The following is a 17116-nucleotide window of genomic DNA, read 5'->3' on the forward strand; positions in this document are numbered from 1 at the left end:
CCGCAGCCCTCAGTGGTGGCTCGTCAAAATGCCTTCTACGCAAAGCGACAAGCCCCTGGGGAAACCATAACTGGGTTTGTGACCTCTCTCCGCCAAGCTGCCCGGTTCTGCAACTTCTCAGAGCTGGAGAACATGCTTCGTGACCGCCTCGTCGGTGGCCTGAAGGATGAGAAGCTGCAACGACGCCTCTACGCTAAGAAGGACCTAACGTTCCAGGTCGCTCTGGAGGAGGCCCTGGCAACAGAAGCTGCCAAGAGGTCGACGCAAGAGGCACGGCCGAGCCTGCCATCCCAACCGAGGGTCCACCATGAAGACCTCACCGACGACTCAGGATCCGACAGGGAGGAGGTGCACCGAGTACAGCAGCGCACTCAAGCAGCGCACAGACCACAGCTGCCTCGACGAGAAGGAGGAAACTGCGCAAGCTGCGGGGAGAGTCACGAGAGGAGGACCTGCCGTTTCCGCAACGCAGAGTGCAGGCAGTGCAGAAAATCGGGACACATCGCCCGGGTGTGTCGGGCTCGGCCCACCCGACACCAGGCATCAGATGACCAACACAAGAGCCCCAGGTCCCGGGGCCCAGCGCACCAAGGCAACTCGACAGAGCTCACGGACTGCCAGGTATACCAGTTGCCCCACCCCAACGTAGAGAAAATTTATGTAGAGGTACAGATAGAGGGGGCCCCATGCCGCATGGAGCTTGACACGGGTTCAACTCTATCCATAATCTCGGCAAAGACCTTAAGGAAACTGTGTCCTACTGGGGGTCCCAAACTCAGGCCGGCCCCATTCACCATACGGGACTTCCAGAAACGTAAGGTCCCCACAATGGGGGTGGGGACCTTCAGGGTGCAATACCGAGGGCGGACGCGGCAACTGGACTTGCTTGTGGTCAAGGGCCCCTACATTAGCTTACTGGGATTGGCATGGTTTGGACCACTGGGGCTAGCTGTCACCGGGGTGAACCACACTAGCATACAAGTGGACGTGGACGCCATATGCAAGGAATTTCCAGGGGTTTTCGACGGGAAATTGGGACAGTATACGGGCCCCCCCATTGCGCTACAGCTTGACCCCGCAGTACGACCGGTCAGGCTCAAGGCCCGCCGGGTCCCGTTCGCCTTGAAACCCCGCATAGACGAGGAATTGGACCGACTCGTGGAGCAAGGAGTGCTGGAGCCGGTGCCTAATGCCCCCTGGGAAACTCCAATTGTCACACCCGTCAAGCCTAATGGTTCGGTCCGCATCTGTGCAGACTACAAATGTACCATAAACAAGGCCCTCACGGCCCACGCATACCCAGTGCCAGTGGTCAGCCATGTCCTTGCCACCCTGGCTGGGTCGAAAATTTTTGGCAAGCTGGACTTGGCCCAAGCATATCAACAGCTGCCAGTAGATGAGGCCACAGCAGAGGCACAGACGATTGTGACGCACAGAGGAGCGTTCAGGGTAAAGCGGCTGCAATTCGGGGTCAGCGTGGCACCAGGCATATTCCAGAATCTAATGGACTCTCTCCTTAAAGGGATTCCTGGTGTCACCCCCTTCTTCGATGATGTGTTGATTGCCGGGCCCACACCAGAGGAGTTTGAGGACCGCCTCCGCACCGTTCTGCACCGTTTCCAGACGGCGGGTCTCAAGGTGAAGCGGGAAAAATGTCTACTAGGAGTGCCTCAGGTGGACTTTCTGGGATTTATGGTGGACGCAGAAGGGGTCCACCCAACTGGGGACAAGGTACGGGCCATTTGTGATGCCCCAGCGCCCAAGAGCAAGACTGAACTTCAGGCCTTCTTGGGACTATTGAACTTTTACCATTCCTTCCTTCCCCACAAGGCGGCGGTAGCAGAGCCCCTACACAGACTCCTGGACAAGCGGGCCCCTTGGGTGTGGGGCCAGCGCCAGGAGGCCGCATTCCAGGCAGTCAAGGACTTGCTTGTCTCAAACTCTGTCTTGGCACACTTTGACGAGAGGCTGCCGGTGGTGCTAGCATGCGACGCCTCACCCTATGGCATTGGCGCTGTCCTGGGGCACCAACTCCCGGATGGAAGAGAGGTACCGGTGGCGTACTTTTCCCAGACACTCAACGCAACCGAGCGGAACTACTCGCAAATTGACAAGGAGGGTCTGGCAATCGTGAAGGGAGTAAAAAAATTCCATGATTTCTTGTACGGGCGGCCCTTCACCGTGGTGACTGACCACAAGCCGTTGCTTGGCTTGCATGTCGGCCCACAAGGGGTGCCTGTTATGGGGAAGCAGAGTCGTTGTTCCCCAGCCCCTCCGCAAAAGGGTCCTCACAGCCCTACACGAGACACATCCAGGGGTAGTAAGAATGAAGGCCCTTGCCAGGAGTTATGTGTGGTGGCCGGGGATCGATGGCGAGATAGAGGCCTGGGTCAAACACTGCCAGGCCTGCCAAGAATCCCGCCCAGATCCCCCAAGGGCCCCAGTCCAGTCCTGGGAGTCCGCCCGAGCACCATGGTCACGCCTGCATGTGGATTTCGCTGGCCCCTTTCAGGGGAAAACATTCTTCATAGTGGTGGACTCCTACACCAAATGGCTGGAAGTCGCACTGGTACCATCCACTTCCACGTCCGCAGCCATCCGAGTACTACGCAGGCTGTTTGCAACCCACGGGCTCCCTGACACTCTCGTCTCAGACAACGGGACTGCATTTATGTCAGGAGAATTCCAAACCTTCACAGCACAGAACGCCATCCGCCACATCCGTTCGGCGCCGTTCCACCCTGCCACCAATGGCCAAGCAGAACGCATGGTGCGGACCACCAAGGACACCCTTCGCCGCATGACGCAAGGGGACTGGGAGTACCGCCTTGCCACATTCCTTCTAGCACAGCACAGCACCCCCAGCTCAACGACGGGCCGGAGCCCCGCTGAACTACTAATGGGTCGGCGCCTTGCAATCAGATTGGACCGCCTTCACCCCGATAGAGCTCAGGATGAGGTAGTGGTGGGGGAAGGCAGGAACCCCCGGACCTTCGAGGCCCAGGACCCAGTGTACGCAAAGAATTTTGGGGCAGGCCCAGCATGGGTACCCGCCACAGTCACCAGGGTCACTGGCCCCGTGTCGTACGAGGTGCTAACGGATGGGGGACAATGCTGGCGCCGCCACTGCGACCAGATACGGCGACGATTCCCGGGAGAAACCCAGGAGGAGGACAGGTCAGAGGAGTCCCACGGGAACAGCGGGGCAGTGAGGCCCATAGAGCAGGAGGGGCCAGCAGGAGAGGCAGAATCAGTAAATACAGAGAGGACCCGTGAGGCTGAAAGGACACCAGAACCAGAACCACGACTGAGCGAGCCGGTTGCACCAGACCAAACAACCCCATCACAGCCAGCATCCTTGGAACACGAGCCAGAACCTGAACCCCGGACCAGGGAACACCACAGGCCGCAACGCACACGTAGGCCGCCGGCATACCTTGAGGACTATGAATGCGACCTCCCGGGCAGGACTGGAACTTAGAGGGGAGGGGTGTTATGTACTGAGTTGAATAGGATCCAAACTGAAGCAGTCTGATTGGTCCTAGAACAATAGGATCCAAATTGCAGCAGTCTGATTAGTCCTAGAACAATAGGATTCAGAATGCAGCAGTCTGATTGGTCCTAGAACAATGCAGCAGTATGATTGGTTGGCAGGAACCACCCAATCCTGCTCCAGATAGAAGTGAATCCACAACCTGATTGGCTTACAGTAGAATTCCGGAATTAGCCAATCATGTGCAGCCCATTGTGTAAATAATGTATATAAAGCAGATACTGTGAGGGGACATTCATTCATTACTCCTCACCACTATGAGCTGATTAAAGAGCATGAAATCACTTTGCGACTCTGAGTATATTTCAGTCCTCTTCCGCAATCACAATCAGCTTTCCTCCCGGCATTCGCAGAGGCCTCAGAGAGCTCCCGCGGCTGGAGCCCATGTGTGTGTGTGTGTGTGTGTGTACCACAAGAAGGGAGAACACAGCTGGAGTGGGCAGGAACACAAGCCAGAAGCTCACATGAGAAAAGTGTATCTGAAGAAGTGTGCATGCACACGAAAGCTCATACCAAGAACTAACTTAGTTGGTCTTTAAGGTGCTACTGGAAGGATTTTTTTTATTATGAGATTTACAGTCATACTTTGGTTCTCAAATGGGATTCATCCATTCGACTTCCAAAAATGTTCGAAAACCAAGGCGCAGGAGCTTCCTGCAGCCAATCGGAAGCTGCGGAAGCTGTGTTGGACATTTGGCTTCCAAAAAACATTCGCAAACCGGAACACTCACTTCTGGGTTTGCGGCATTTGGTAGGCAAAACGTTCAAATCTCAAGGCGTTCCAGAACCAAGGTACAACTGTATTTTCATTTAAATGATAGTAACTGGGCCAGGTCTGAAGCTCAACATCAAAAAAAGGAAGATCATGGCCACTGGTCCCATCACCTCCTGGCAAATAGAAGGGGAAGAAATGGAGTCAGTGAAAGATTTTACTTTCTTGGGCTCCATGATCACGGCAGATGGTGACAGTAGTCACGAAATTAAAAGACGCCTGCTTCTTGGGAGGAAAGCAGTGACAAACCTAGACAGCATCTTAAAAAGCAGAGACATCACCTTGCCAACAAAGGTCCGTATAGTTAAAGCTATGATTTTCCCAGTAGTGATGTATGGAAGTGAGAGCTGGACCATACAGAAGGCTGATCGTCAAAGAATTGATGCTTTTGAATTATGGTGCTGGAGGAGACTCAAGAGTCCCATGGACTGCAAGAAGATCAAACCTCTCCATTCTTAAGGAAATCAGCCCTGAGTGCTCACTAGAAGGACAGATAGTGAAGCTGAAGCTCCAATACTTTGGCCACCTCAGGAGAAGAGAAGACTCCCTGGAAAAGACCCTGATGTTGGGAAAGATGGAGGGCACAAGGAGAAGGGGACGACAGAGGATGAGATGGTTGGACAGTGTTCTCGAAGCTACCAGCATGAGTCTGACCAAACTGCGGGAGGCCATGAAAGACAGGAGTGCCTGGCGTGCTCTGGTCCATGGGGTCATGAAGAGTCGGACACGACCAAACGACTAAACGACAACAACAAAATGGGCCAGGTTCTGCTAATTGGTCCTATTGGCAGAAACTCACATGAGGGGGTCTGCTAGAGCCACAAGGCTTTCCCCCACATCTCTCCACCCCCATGCCCCCACCTCCCCAAATTGTCTTGGAGGGGGTCGGCAGAACCCCACCCCCTTCAGAACAGAATGGGGTGGCTGGGAGAAAAGGGGAGATACTGCCATCAGGGAATGCTGAAATACTCACGCAGGTGAACATTTCTAGCAACGTGATGTTAAATTCCTCCTGGTGCTTCTAAAGTCACATCTATATGTAAAAGGGCTTGCTGGTCAGAAGGTCGGCGGTTCAAATCCCCGTGACAGGGTGAGCTCCTGTTGCTCAGCCCCTGCTCCTGCCAACCTAGTAGTTCGAAAGCACGTCAAAGTGCAAGTAGATAAATAGGTACCACTCCGGCGGGAAGGTAAACGGTGTTTCCATGCGCTGTTCTGGTTTGCCAGAAGTGGATTAGTCATGCTGGCCACATGACCCGGAAGCTTTATGCCGGCTCCCTCGGCCAGTAAAGCGAGATGAGCGCCACAACCCCAGAGTCAGCCACGACTGGACCTAATGGTCAGGGGTCCCTTTACCTTTACCTTTATTTTTGATAAATAAAAACAAAATGAGGTCCTGGGTACTCATATGTTGGTGACTGTAAATCAGAACAGGTAAATTTTACTCAAATACTTGTTGTCGTTTTGGTGAAGCATTTATTCTTTTCTGGTGACGTATAACTCTTGGCTGTTGTGAGCCAACTTTTTCTTTTTTTAAAAAAAACAAAACAAACCCTTACCTGCATCCCAGGATTTTCTCCCATTATTGGGTGTTCCCTAATCTCCCCTTTTAAAGCAAGATGCTTGAGAGAGTGATCTCTGTCCAAAGCAGGATTTCCTGGGCAACAGTTTATCCAACCCCCTTTCAGCCTGGCTTATAGCAGATTGGGGATCAAAGCTGTGTTGATCACTCTTGTCGGCCATCTTAGCTGGGAGAAAAAGCAAATGCAATCCTGTTTTATCTTCCTGGACCTCTCAGCAACTTTTACCACTGATTCCCTTTATAGACCACTGTCAGGGAACTGACATCAGAGCGAGAGGCGAAGGGGAGGCTCCCAGATTCTGCGGGCGAAGGACCCAGCACCAGGGGGAGAAGCAGCTTGGTAGAAGGAAATCAGCGCAACACCAAGGATAAAGGGGGGCAAATGGGGGAAGCGGAGGGAGAGCTCCGGGATTCTTCTCTGGAGATCAGTGAGGAGAGCACAGGCCCTCCACTACCCATGCCCTCCCTGCGCAGAAGACTCCCGCGCAGTGAGAGGAGGAGGCGACTGGGAGTCAGACAGCTTCTATGCTGGAAAAGGTTTAAGAAATGCCCACAGACAGATTCCGCCAGCGACTGAGACAGCCACGTGGAGATGGGCTGTGCAGTCAGAACAGTTTAACCAAGGCAATTAAGCCTAGAGAGGCGGCAGTTTACGCACGAATAACTCATACCCATTACACCCACCTTTCCTTCAAGTGGTTCTCCCACTCCCCATTTTATTCTTACAGCAACACCATGAAGATGAAGCTTAATGCCCGCAGTGGATGCACATCTTCCAAGAGTCCCGGGGAGAAAGGGACCTCCAGTTTTTTTACGTGAGATCTCGGCGGACATTTTGGGTGCCTCAATCTCACACTCTGTTCTGCTGCACTCTTGGTCCCCCCCCCCCATAAAAAAAAGTGGGAGCAAGGTGTGGGTCATGTGACTTGTCTAGGAACACATCCAGGAAGATGTGTGTCCCAGTTTTGGGTCAGAAAAAGTTGGACGCAAACAAGATGGAGGTACCGTTGTCAGCAGGGAAAATTGATCAGATTGAGAAACTTGGAGGTACCAGGAAATTCGGCCTTGGGTGTGAATTTTGCTGGTAAAATAACGTAAAAAGATCTCTGCCAAAGGCATACCCTCCAACATTTCTCCGATGAAAATAGAGGTATCCTATCCTATCCTATCCTATACTATTATTATTATTATTATTATTATTATTATTATTATTATTATTACTACAGTGGTTCCATGGTTTTCGAACGTCTCTGTTGACAAACATTTCAGTTTTCAAACGCCGTAAACCTGGAAGTAAATGCTTCGTTTTTCGAACACTTTTTGGAATTCGAACATGCTTTGCAGCTTCCGTATTGAGTTTTCCGTATTGCATTGAGGCTTTCGAACATCTCACAACTCCAACGGTCTTCTAGAACAGATTACATTCGAAAACCAAGGTACCACTGTATTATTATTATTATTATTATTATTATTATTATTATTATTATTATTCAATTAATACTCTGCCCATCTGATTGGGTTGCCCCAGACATTCTGGGCAGCTTCCAACATATATAAAAACATAATAAAACATTAAACATTAACAAACAGCGCTGCCTTCAGATGTCTTCTAAAGTTTGTATAGTTATCTCCTTGGCTTGGGGGCCTCATAACTCCATACTCTCCAACATTTCTCCGATGAAAATAGGAAAGTCCTGAGGAAAAGCGGAACGTTCTGGGATCAAAGCAGAAACTGGGATGGCCTCTGTAAATTCATGACTGTCCCTGGAAAATGGGGGCACTTGGAGGGTCTGCAAAGGCCATCAAGTCCAGCAACCTGTTCTCATTTTGGCCTCCCAGATGCCTCTTGGGGCCATAGCTGTCAACGTTTTCCTTTTTTGAAGGGAAATTCCCTTATTCCGAATAGGATTCCTCGCAAGAAAAGGGAAAAGTTGACAGCTATGCTTGGGGCACCTGCAGAAAATGGCTGCCTCCACTACCACCCTCTGCAAAGATTTTCATTTTTCAAACCCACCTCACACACCTGATGCTTCCTTTTATGAGGGGGACAGGATGGCTCTACAAAAATGTACGGGGGGCATATTCAGCCCTGCTGTGGTTCAAACACCCCAATAGTTTGGGTGTTGCTTGGCTCGGTCGGTAACCTGAGGTGTCTGCCCAGCTGTGGGAGTCACTTGGCTTGGGCAATAAGATGTCACAAGCCTTTGTTGCTTTTGGGCCCAAAATAATGAGGGTTATGAGAAGTGGCTAATTAGTCGTGCCCACATAAAAAACAAACTGAAATAGTCACTCCTTTGGCACAGGTTTTATTCCTCTCAGTTCACATACAACGCCCTTCTCCCATTTCCCCAAAACTTAGTCTCCTCACAGTCTTCATGAAGCCCCTCCATGCTGACTCGAGGGACCCACTTGAGACGAATCTCCCTCGATCCCCAAGTCCAAGCCTTGGGCTCTTCCAGTTGGTGCTTTGGGTCATTGAGAATATATTGACTGGGGCCAATGGGAGCTGTGGGCATATGTTCTGACATTTTGTGTCCCAAATCTAGCCGGTTCCCCCTCCGCAAGGCCCGCAGAGGCATTCTGGTGTGTCCCATTGAGAGAGCCATCGCGCCATCCCAATAGTCAATGGGATGTGGCAGGGCAAAGGGACTTCATCCTGGCAAGTCCCTGGCAATGTCAGAGCAATGTCAGAAGGCGCTCTGACACTCGTCAGCAGGGTCAGGCGCAACCCTGCTGACTCGCGCCAGGGTGCCAGTCTTAAACGCGGCATTCTGGTATACAAACAGAAGCTTCTTTTTTCTGGGATGTCCCGGTTAAAACGAGACGGTTGGGGGGGGGGTATGGCTGTGGGTGGTCCCAGGTTCGCAAAGGCTATAAAAAGGTAAAGGTATCATCTGCCCGATAACAAATGTTGGAAATGTAAGGAAACTGAAGGTGCATTCTTTCACCTTTGGTGGACGTGCTCTAGGATTAAGGCTTTCTGGGAAATGATATATAATGAATTGAAAAAGGTATTTAAATATACATTCCTGAAGAAACCAGAGGCCTTTCTCCTGGGCATGGTTGGCCAATTGGTGTCAAAGAAGGACAGAACTTTTTTTTATGTATGCAGCAACAGCAGCAAGAATACTCATTGCAAAGTATTGGAAGATCAAGATTTACCCACTCTGGAAGAATGGCAAATGAAGGTGATGGACTACATGGAACTGGCAGAAATGACTGGCAGAATCCGTGACCAGGGAGAAGAGTCGGTGGAAGAGGATTGGAAGAAATTTAAAGACTACTTGCAGAAATACTGTAAAATTAATGAATGTTAAAATGATGTTGGAATGGAAAATAAGTGGTATTGGCAAAAAGATTATTAAGAATATGCAAATATGGATTGATAATGGTTGAAAATACATAGTTATAATAGGTTAAGATATTGAGTAAAGATAAATGATAGAGGGTAAGGATTTGCTGAAAGGAATTTTTAAACGGGAATACAAAAGGGGAGGTGTGAGGAAGTCAGGAAACAAGTAAATGAACTATAAGACATGAAATACTGATTTTTCTTTTTCTTAACTGTTTTTCACTTTTTGTGTGTTTTGTTTTTGGTATTTTTGTATCCTTTTTTTTCTTTTTTCTACTCTATTTTTTATGTTTAAATTTTGTAACCTTTTATTATTTCTAAAATTCTAATAAATATTATCTTAAAAAAAAAAAGGTAAAGGGACCCCTGACCATTAGGCCCAGTCGTGACCGACTCTGGGGTTGCGACGCTCATCTCGCTTTATTGGCCGAGGGAGCCGGTGTACAGCTTCCAGGTCATGTGGCCAGCATGACTAAGCCACTTCTGGCGAACCAGAGCAGCACTCGGAAACGCTGTTTACCTTCCCGCTAGAGCGGTACCTATTTATCTACTTGCACTTTGATGTGCTTTCAACCTGCTAGGTTGGCAGGGGCAGGGACCAAACAACAGGAGCTCACCCCGTCGCAGGGATTTGAACCGCCGGTCTTCTGATCAGCAAGTCCTAGGCTCTGTGGTTTAACCCACAGCGCCATCCACGTCCCAAGTATACTAAGACATAAATAATCTTGTGTGAATTATAGGGACAGAACTACCTAAACTGTATAGAAATTTATTTACATATGCAACTACAGCGGCAAGAATGCTACTCGCCCCGAAATGGAAAGAAGCAGAAGTCCCAGCAAAGGAAGAATGGACACAAAAACTTGTGGAATCACAGAAGTGGTGAAACTTAACCGGAAGAATAAGAACTTAAGATAACAAACTTTTTAAATAAACGAATGGAAATGGTTTATTGAATATTTACAGATAAGTTGCAAACAGATAAAAACATTGGCAGGATCATTGCAATAACCTGCCGTTTCACAAGAGTATAAATTTAAAGTACATCATTGAATGAGCAAATTAAATGAATTTGGATATGCAGAATATATTTTTAAAAAATAAATTTAAGGAACCCCTGAAAGAGGGGGAAGGAAGTGAAGCATTGAAATGTTAAAATGGTTGTAAAACTAATGAAATGTATAAATTTGAAAAGTATAAATAAAAACCTTTTTAAAAGACATAAATAATTCACACCCGTGCATACTTAAATCACTGTCCATACCAAAACTCGAGACGAGCGTGGAAACTCTGGCAAACCGTGACAGTTTCACAAGATGGGGAGCGTTCTGCACATTGTTAATTAAAAGCAGCTTAAAATAGCACAGAAGAAAAGAAGAAGTTGTAAAACAATCCGGAACATGCCAAAAGAAAAGAAAAATTGCTTGAGGTTGGCAAAAAGTACCTCCAAGGCTCATGTGATGCACACCTACTGAGGGTGTCTCATCACATGCTTGGCCACGGCAGAACTCAACACCAAGATGAAAAGGGTGTGTCTGGTACAATAAACTAATCTCCACCCACTGTCAGCTCGAAGACACCGAGGTTGTGACAGAGGACTGCCGCTGCAATATATAGGGCTGTCATGATTCCGCTCCAGCCCGTGTAGCAACAGATCTGTGGCTGGCGTTTTTCGCAGCTCCTCAAGAGGTGTCATTTTTCTACCCGTCTACCTTCCAGTTGCCTCCGTTGTGAATATTTCAGGACTATGGCCGGGAGAGCTGCCGCTGCCTTGCTTCTCACAGCATCCATCTTACAAATAGGTAAGAAGAGCTGGGAGGTGGAAGGCCGCTTGGACCAGACTTGCACACCCGACAGTAAGCTGTGGGTGTTGCTTATTTCCAGTGAGGGTCTGTGAAATGCAAGGTCGGCAGGTGGTTTAGGCTGTGGTTGTGCACACCTGCGGTAGGGGAACCTCAAAATCGGGGGGGGAGCCAAAGGCAGCCCCCAAAAGGCCTCTCTAACTGGTCCTCTTCCCAGACCATGGCTTGGTTCTCACTAACCCTGGTTCTCACTCTCCTGGAGTGGCTGGGCTCCATCTCTGAGCACCAATAATGCTTTCTGCTTGCCTGGATGGAGATGTGAGAGTGTGCAGAAACTAGCCTACTGCATAATAATGGTTCAGTTTTGGCAAAAGATTCCTGCATCACAGCAAGTTAAATGAGATGATCCTTGTGGTCTCTTCCAACTCTACAGTCCTATGAATGTATAAATCTATGAATTTACCGTATTTTTTGCTCTGTAAGACTCACTTTTTCCCTCCTAAAAAGCAAGGGGAAATGTGTCTGCGTCTTATGGAGCGAATGCAGGCTGCGCAGCTATCCCAGAAGCCAGAACAGCAAGAGGGATCGCTGCTTTCACTGCGCAGCAATCTCTCTTGCTGTTCTGGCTTCGGGGATTCAGAATATTTTTTTCTTGTTTTCCTCCTCCAAAAACTAGGTGTGTCTTGTAGTCTGGTGCGTCTTATAGAGCGAAAAATACAGTACATTTGTTGCTCAGCCCACTTTAAAAAAACCAGTTTATTTGATTTTTCAACTTAAAATTTGCAGAGACAAAGCAAACATAAATCATAAAGCAAGATTCCAATGAATCTCCAGGGCTTCCATCTTCCCCTATGTGAGTCCTATTATTAATCAGTTCCTCCCGCATCTTTTATGACAATCCAAACCCTTTACTTCTTCCTTTATGCTCAGAATCAGCCTTAAACTACAAGTGATATTCCAATCCTACTAACGATTTTAACTGTTCACAGTAGTCTTTAAGATAACTTATAAATTTCCCCATCCCTTGTTAAAATTTTGGTCTTCCTGATTTCTGACTCTTCCAGTCATTTTAGCCATTTCAGCATAGTCCATCAACTTCATTTGCCATTCTTCTCTGGTAGGAACTTTACATTATTTCCATCTTTCGGACCAGTAACATCTGTGCAGCCCGTGGTCGCATACATAAATAGTCTTTTCTGCTCCTTTGGGATTTTGGTATCTAAGTCCACTTTGGCCTCTGGCCATGGTCAACCACAAGCATGTCTTCCATCACCCCTCCATGTCATTGCAAACATCCAAAGGACCTACTGAAAATGTGTACAGGGATATTTCTCCCTGGAGATCTGGTGTAAGAGAGTCCTTGAACTGCTGCCTGACTGGAGTGAGTCTGCTGCTTCCCTCTCCTTAAAAGAGGATAGGACAAATTTATGGAGGACAAGGCTATTGATGGCTACTTGTCATGATGGCTGTGCTCTGAATGCTTCTGAATAGCAGTTTCTGGAAATATAATAATAATAATAATTTATTATTTATACCCCGCCCATCTGGCTGAGTTTCCCCAGCCACTCTGGGTGGCTCCCAATTGAGTGTTAACAGAATATCAAAATACAATAGTCTATTAAACATTAAAAGCTTCCCTAAACAGGGCTGCCTTCAGATGTCTTCTAAAAGTCTGGTAGTTGTTTATTTCCTTGACATCTGATGGGAGGGTGTTCCACAGGGCGGGCGCCACTACCGAGAAGGCCCTCTGCCTGGTTCCCGGTAACCTCACTTCTCGCAATGAGGGAACCGCCAGAAGGCCCTCGGCGATGGATCTCAGTGTCCGGGCAGAATGATGAGGGTGGAGGCACTCCTTCAGGTATACTGGACTGAGGCCATTTAGGGCTTAAAAGCTCAGCACCAACACTTTGAATTGTGCTCGGAAACATACTGGGAGCCAGTGTAGGTCTTTCAAGACCGGTGTTATGTGGTCTCGGTGGCTGCTCCCAGTCACCAGTCTAGCTGCTGCATTCTGGATTAATTGCAGTTTCCGGGTCACCTTCAAAGGTAGCCCCACGTAGAGCGCATTGCAGTAGTCCAAGCGGGAGATAACTAGAGCATGCACCACTCTGGCAAAACAGTCCACGGGCAGGTAGGGTCTCAGCCTGCGTACCAGATGGAGCTGGTAGACAGCTGCCCTGGACACAGAATTGAGGTTCTGCTTTCTGGCTTCCAACGGGCCACTGTCAGAAAAGGATACTGGACGAAGATGAGCCTCTGGCCTGATCCAGCAGCCTCTTCTTATCTTCTGCTCATTTTGTATGATAAAGCGGCTATAACATGAATGCTAGAAGCCTCAGGCAAGAGAGGGGAGATTTGCGCTTTCCCTGCCTTCCACTTTCTCAATTGCAACGCTCCTCTAGCTGATCTCACCACCAGCCTCTTGGGGAGGGTGACAAACACACACACACACACACACACACACACACACACACCGAGCTTTGCCGAAAGAGAGAAAACGCATCACCCCAGATAAAGACATATATTTGCACAAAATGATCATTAGCAAATGCAAATTTAGAAATACCCCTGGTCCTGCTAGCTAGGGTTGATAGGAAGTGCAGTCCAACGACAGCTGGGGACCCAAGATGGAGAAACACTGAAAACGGAATTAGATTGTGGGCATGTCACCAGCTATAATAATAATAATAATTTATTCTTTATACCCCGCCCATCTGGCTGGGTTTCCCCAGCCACTCTGGGCGGCTTCCAACACAATATTAAAATACATCAAACATTAAAAGCATCAAACATTAAAAGCTTCCCTAAACAGGGCTACCTTCAGATGTCGTCTAAAAGTCTGGTAGTTGTTTTTCTCTTTGACATCTGGTGGGAGGGCGTTCCACAGGGTGGGTGTCACTACCGAGAAGGTCCTCTGCCTGGTTCCCTGTACCTTCACTTCTAACAGGAAGGGAACCACCAGAAGGCCCTCAGCGCTGGACCTCAGTGTCTGGGCAGAACGATGGGGGTGGAGACGCTCCTTCAGATATACTGGACTGAGGCCGTTTAGGGCTTGAAAGATCAGCACCAATGCTTTGAATTGTGCTCGGAAATGTACTGGGAGCCAGTGTAGGTCTTTCAAGACCAGTGTTATGTGGTCTTGGTGGCTGCTCCCAGTCACCAGTCTAGCTGCTGCATTCTGGATTAGTTGTAGTTTCACCTTCAAAGGTAGCCCCACATATAGTGCATTGCAGTAGCTACAGGGGGCTGAGGGGTCTTGGGATCCCCTCAATATCTGGGGGTAAGGAGCCAGGTCTCCTGAACGTTGAGGGGGTGGAGGAGGTCAGGTCTCCTCCCAACAATTGTCCTTTCCAGTGTGGGAAGAGTCGAAGTGCACTGTGTTCCTCAGCAAGATCGCGCCGGGAGGGCTGGATCTTCAGCACTCTTGACTCTGCTTTCTGAGGAACCCTAAGTGCCTTTCCTGTGCCCCCTACCTTGAGAGAGAGGGAGAGATAAAGAGAAGGGGTTTTTTTTTAAGAAGCTAAGTAGCTTCAAAGAACAAGCACTTCAGCCCAGACATATCCAAATTGCATAACCACAAGGAAGTCGCCAAAAAAAGAACCGGCAGGCAGGCGTCAAGGTGAGGTGAGTGGCAGTGCGATTTAACTTGTCCCTCCCCAGGGAGTTCTCAGAGTACAGGAATCCTGCCGAAGCACTCCTTCAAGTGCAAAAGAAAACCGAGGTGTGTACATGTGAGGTCAGCTAAAGTCATTCCCCAGGGCCCCACCCCTGACATCTGCATAGTCAGGTTTCGAGTACGAAAAGAGCTGAGGTTGCTTCTCCCAGGCACACAATCCAGTAATCGGGGTGAACGGCAGATCCCAGGTCTAGCAGGGAGGAGGACCTGGGGTGATCTTCAGTTTTTATGTGTGCAGGCTCTGCACAAATGGGGGCGTTGGAACTTGAAGAGCTCCCAAGTGGGGCTAAAGAACACAACACGGTTGAGCTCTCTCTTCATTTGTAATAATAATAATAATAATAATAATAATAATAATAATAATAATAAATTATTTGTTCCCCAGCCACTCTGGGCGGCTTCCAACAAAGATTAAAAATACATTAAAATGTCAAACTTCCCTGAAAAGGGCTGCCTTCAGATGTCTTCTAAATGTCTGGTAGTTGTTTATCTGTTTGACATCTGATGGGAGGGCGTTCCACAGGGCGGGCGCCACTACCGAGAAGGCCCTCTGCCTGGTTCCCTGCAGCTTTGCTTCTCGCAATGAGGGAACCGCCAGAAGGCCCTTGACGCTGGACCTCTGTGTCCAGGTAGAACGATGGTGGTGGAGATGCTCCTTCAGGTATACTGGACCGAGCCCGTTTGTACCCAAATAAAGGCCTAAATGGGGATTAAAAGAGAGACCTGTTGGTTCCCTGGATCAGATCAGATTCTGTCTATCTCATCATTTCCCCCACAATGGCCAAACAGGCGTTTCTGGGAAAACCAAGAAGGAGGCTTCGGTTTATTTGTTTGCCGTTATGAGCCTTACAGAATTACAGTCCTCCCAATATTAAAATCTGTGGTACGGATGTGTCTGTAGAGGCTTGAGACTTCCTCTCTGGGCAGAACCCAAGGGAAAACTTAAAGGGGAAGCAGTTTGGGATGGTCAGTGCTTTGAGCTCAGCGCCGCGTTTCACTTCTTCATGTCACAAAATGCACCTGCCGCTCGATCGCGAAAAGAACCTCAAAGCGGTTTGCAAGCTTGCAACTCTGTGCAGATCAAACCAAGCACCGCAAAGGCAGGAGCGCCCGCTCCGACGACCTTTGTTCTAAGGAGCCCAGACCATAGCTGTCAACTTGCAGATTTGAAAATAAGGGACCAGCAGCCTCGAAAATAAGGGATCAGCAGCCAAAATAAGGGATTTTAGTCAACCAGCTGAAATACGAAGCTAAAAGGGACCAGATGATTTGGCAGAGCAGCGCCGGTTTTTAGCCCTTCGTTTCCAGAGGTTGCTGCTCAAGACACCAGCCGATGAAACACTGCAATTAAATAACTACAAGCAGCAACCACTTTTTGCGCAAAACGAAGTCCAAGCTACGAAGATGCTGTTGCAGTTCTGTATCTTTTCTCTTGTGCTCCATCTGCAGCTCTCAGTTCCATCAGGCGGGGCGGGAGGAAGGGGGGGGAAATAGCGCCCGAAGTAAACCCGCAGATCAGACCATCTATGCTAGTCTACCACTACAAATCTATGGGAGAAGCGCTTGCGGTCCTTCCTCCGCTTTCCCCCTCTATGGTTAGCCCTTAGAACACCTGCCTGCGCCTCCGCCTCCTTCTCCTCTCTCTGAACTGCTTTCTCTATGGTTGCCCTCGCTCTCCTCTCAAGGCTCCGCAGTCCTGGCGGGGAGGGGCTCCCGGGGGCCGAGGCTGGTGAGAGGAGGCCGGAGGGGGGGGCGGGCAGCCAAGCAACACAGTTGGAGCCTTCCTCCTCCCTGGCCGGCAGGGAGGGAGGGAGAGGAGCTGCTTCCTTTGAAACCCGGGAAATTTAAGGGACATCATCAATAAGGGACAGCAGCGGGACACAGCGCTGGGACAAGGGACTGTACCGCCAAATAAGGGACACTTGACAGCTATGGCCCAGACCCTGAGGGCATGTGCTGGGACCCTGGAGGTTTCTCCGCACTTGGAAGGCAGGGTCTGCGTATCACGGCATGATTCTCCCTTTTTCCTCACTTTAGCCCTGGGCCAAAACACCACGGAGCCGAGAACAGTGCTCCATTGCTTCAAATGCGACTTCGATCAACCCTGCTCAGAGGCGAGTGTGACCTGCAATGAAGGAGAGACCTGCAGCACCATCAGAGGGCATTCAGGTTAGTGCCACTGTCCCAGGGGTGGGCTTCTCTCCCTCCAGCCTCCAGTCAGGAAGCTCGTGTGCAGCCATGGGCTGCCCGGAGGTGGCGTGGGGCTTCACGGGTACCCTGCAGGTCGGACCGAGTGTCTACTCCAGTCGGCAGGCTGGCAGGAGGCAGGCATGGCCACCGCCCAGGCACGTCCTGGCAGGCCCTCTCCCTGGCTCCTCGTCC

General features: G+C 49.4%; 1 protein-coding gene across 1 annotated transcript in view; it reads left to right on the forward strand.

The window, feature by feature from the left end:
• Window positions 1-17116, forward strand: part of LOC308581181 (uncharacterized protein) — a 50604-nt gene that overhangs the window by 29959 nt on the left and 3529 nt on the right. The window contains exons 3-4 of the mRNA XM_081183706.1: window positions 10976-11058; window positions 16772-16903. Coding sequence (XP_081039832.1) covers window positions 10976-11058; window positions 16772-16903 — 215 coding nt within the window. The remainder of the gene's footprint in view (window positions 1-10975; window positions 11059-16771; window positions 16904-17116) is intronic.

Source organism: Podarcis bocagei, assembly GCF_964188305.1.
Source record: "Podarcis bocagei genome assembly, chromosome: 2".
Taxonomy (NCBI): Eukaryota; Metazoa; Chordata; class Lepidosauria; order Squamata; family Lacertidae; genus Podarcis; species Podarcis bocagei.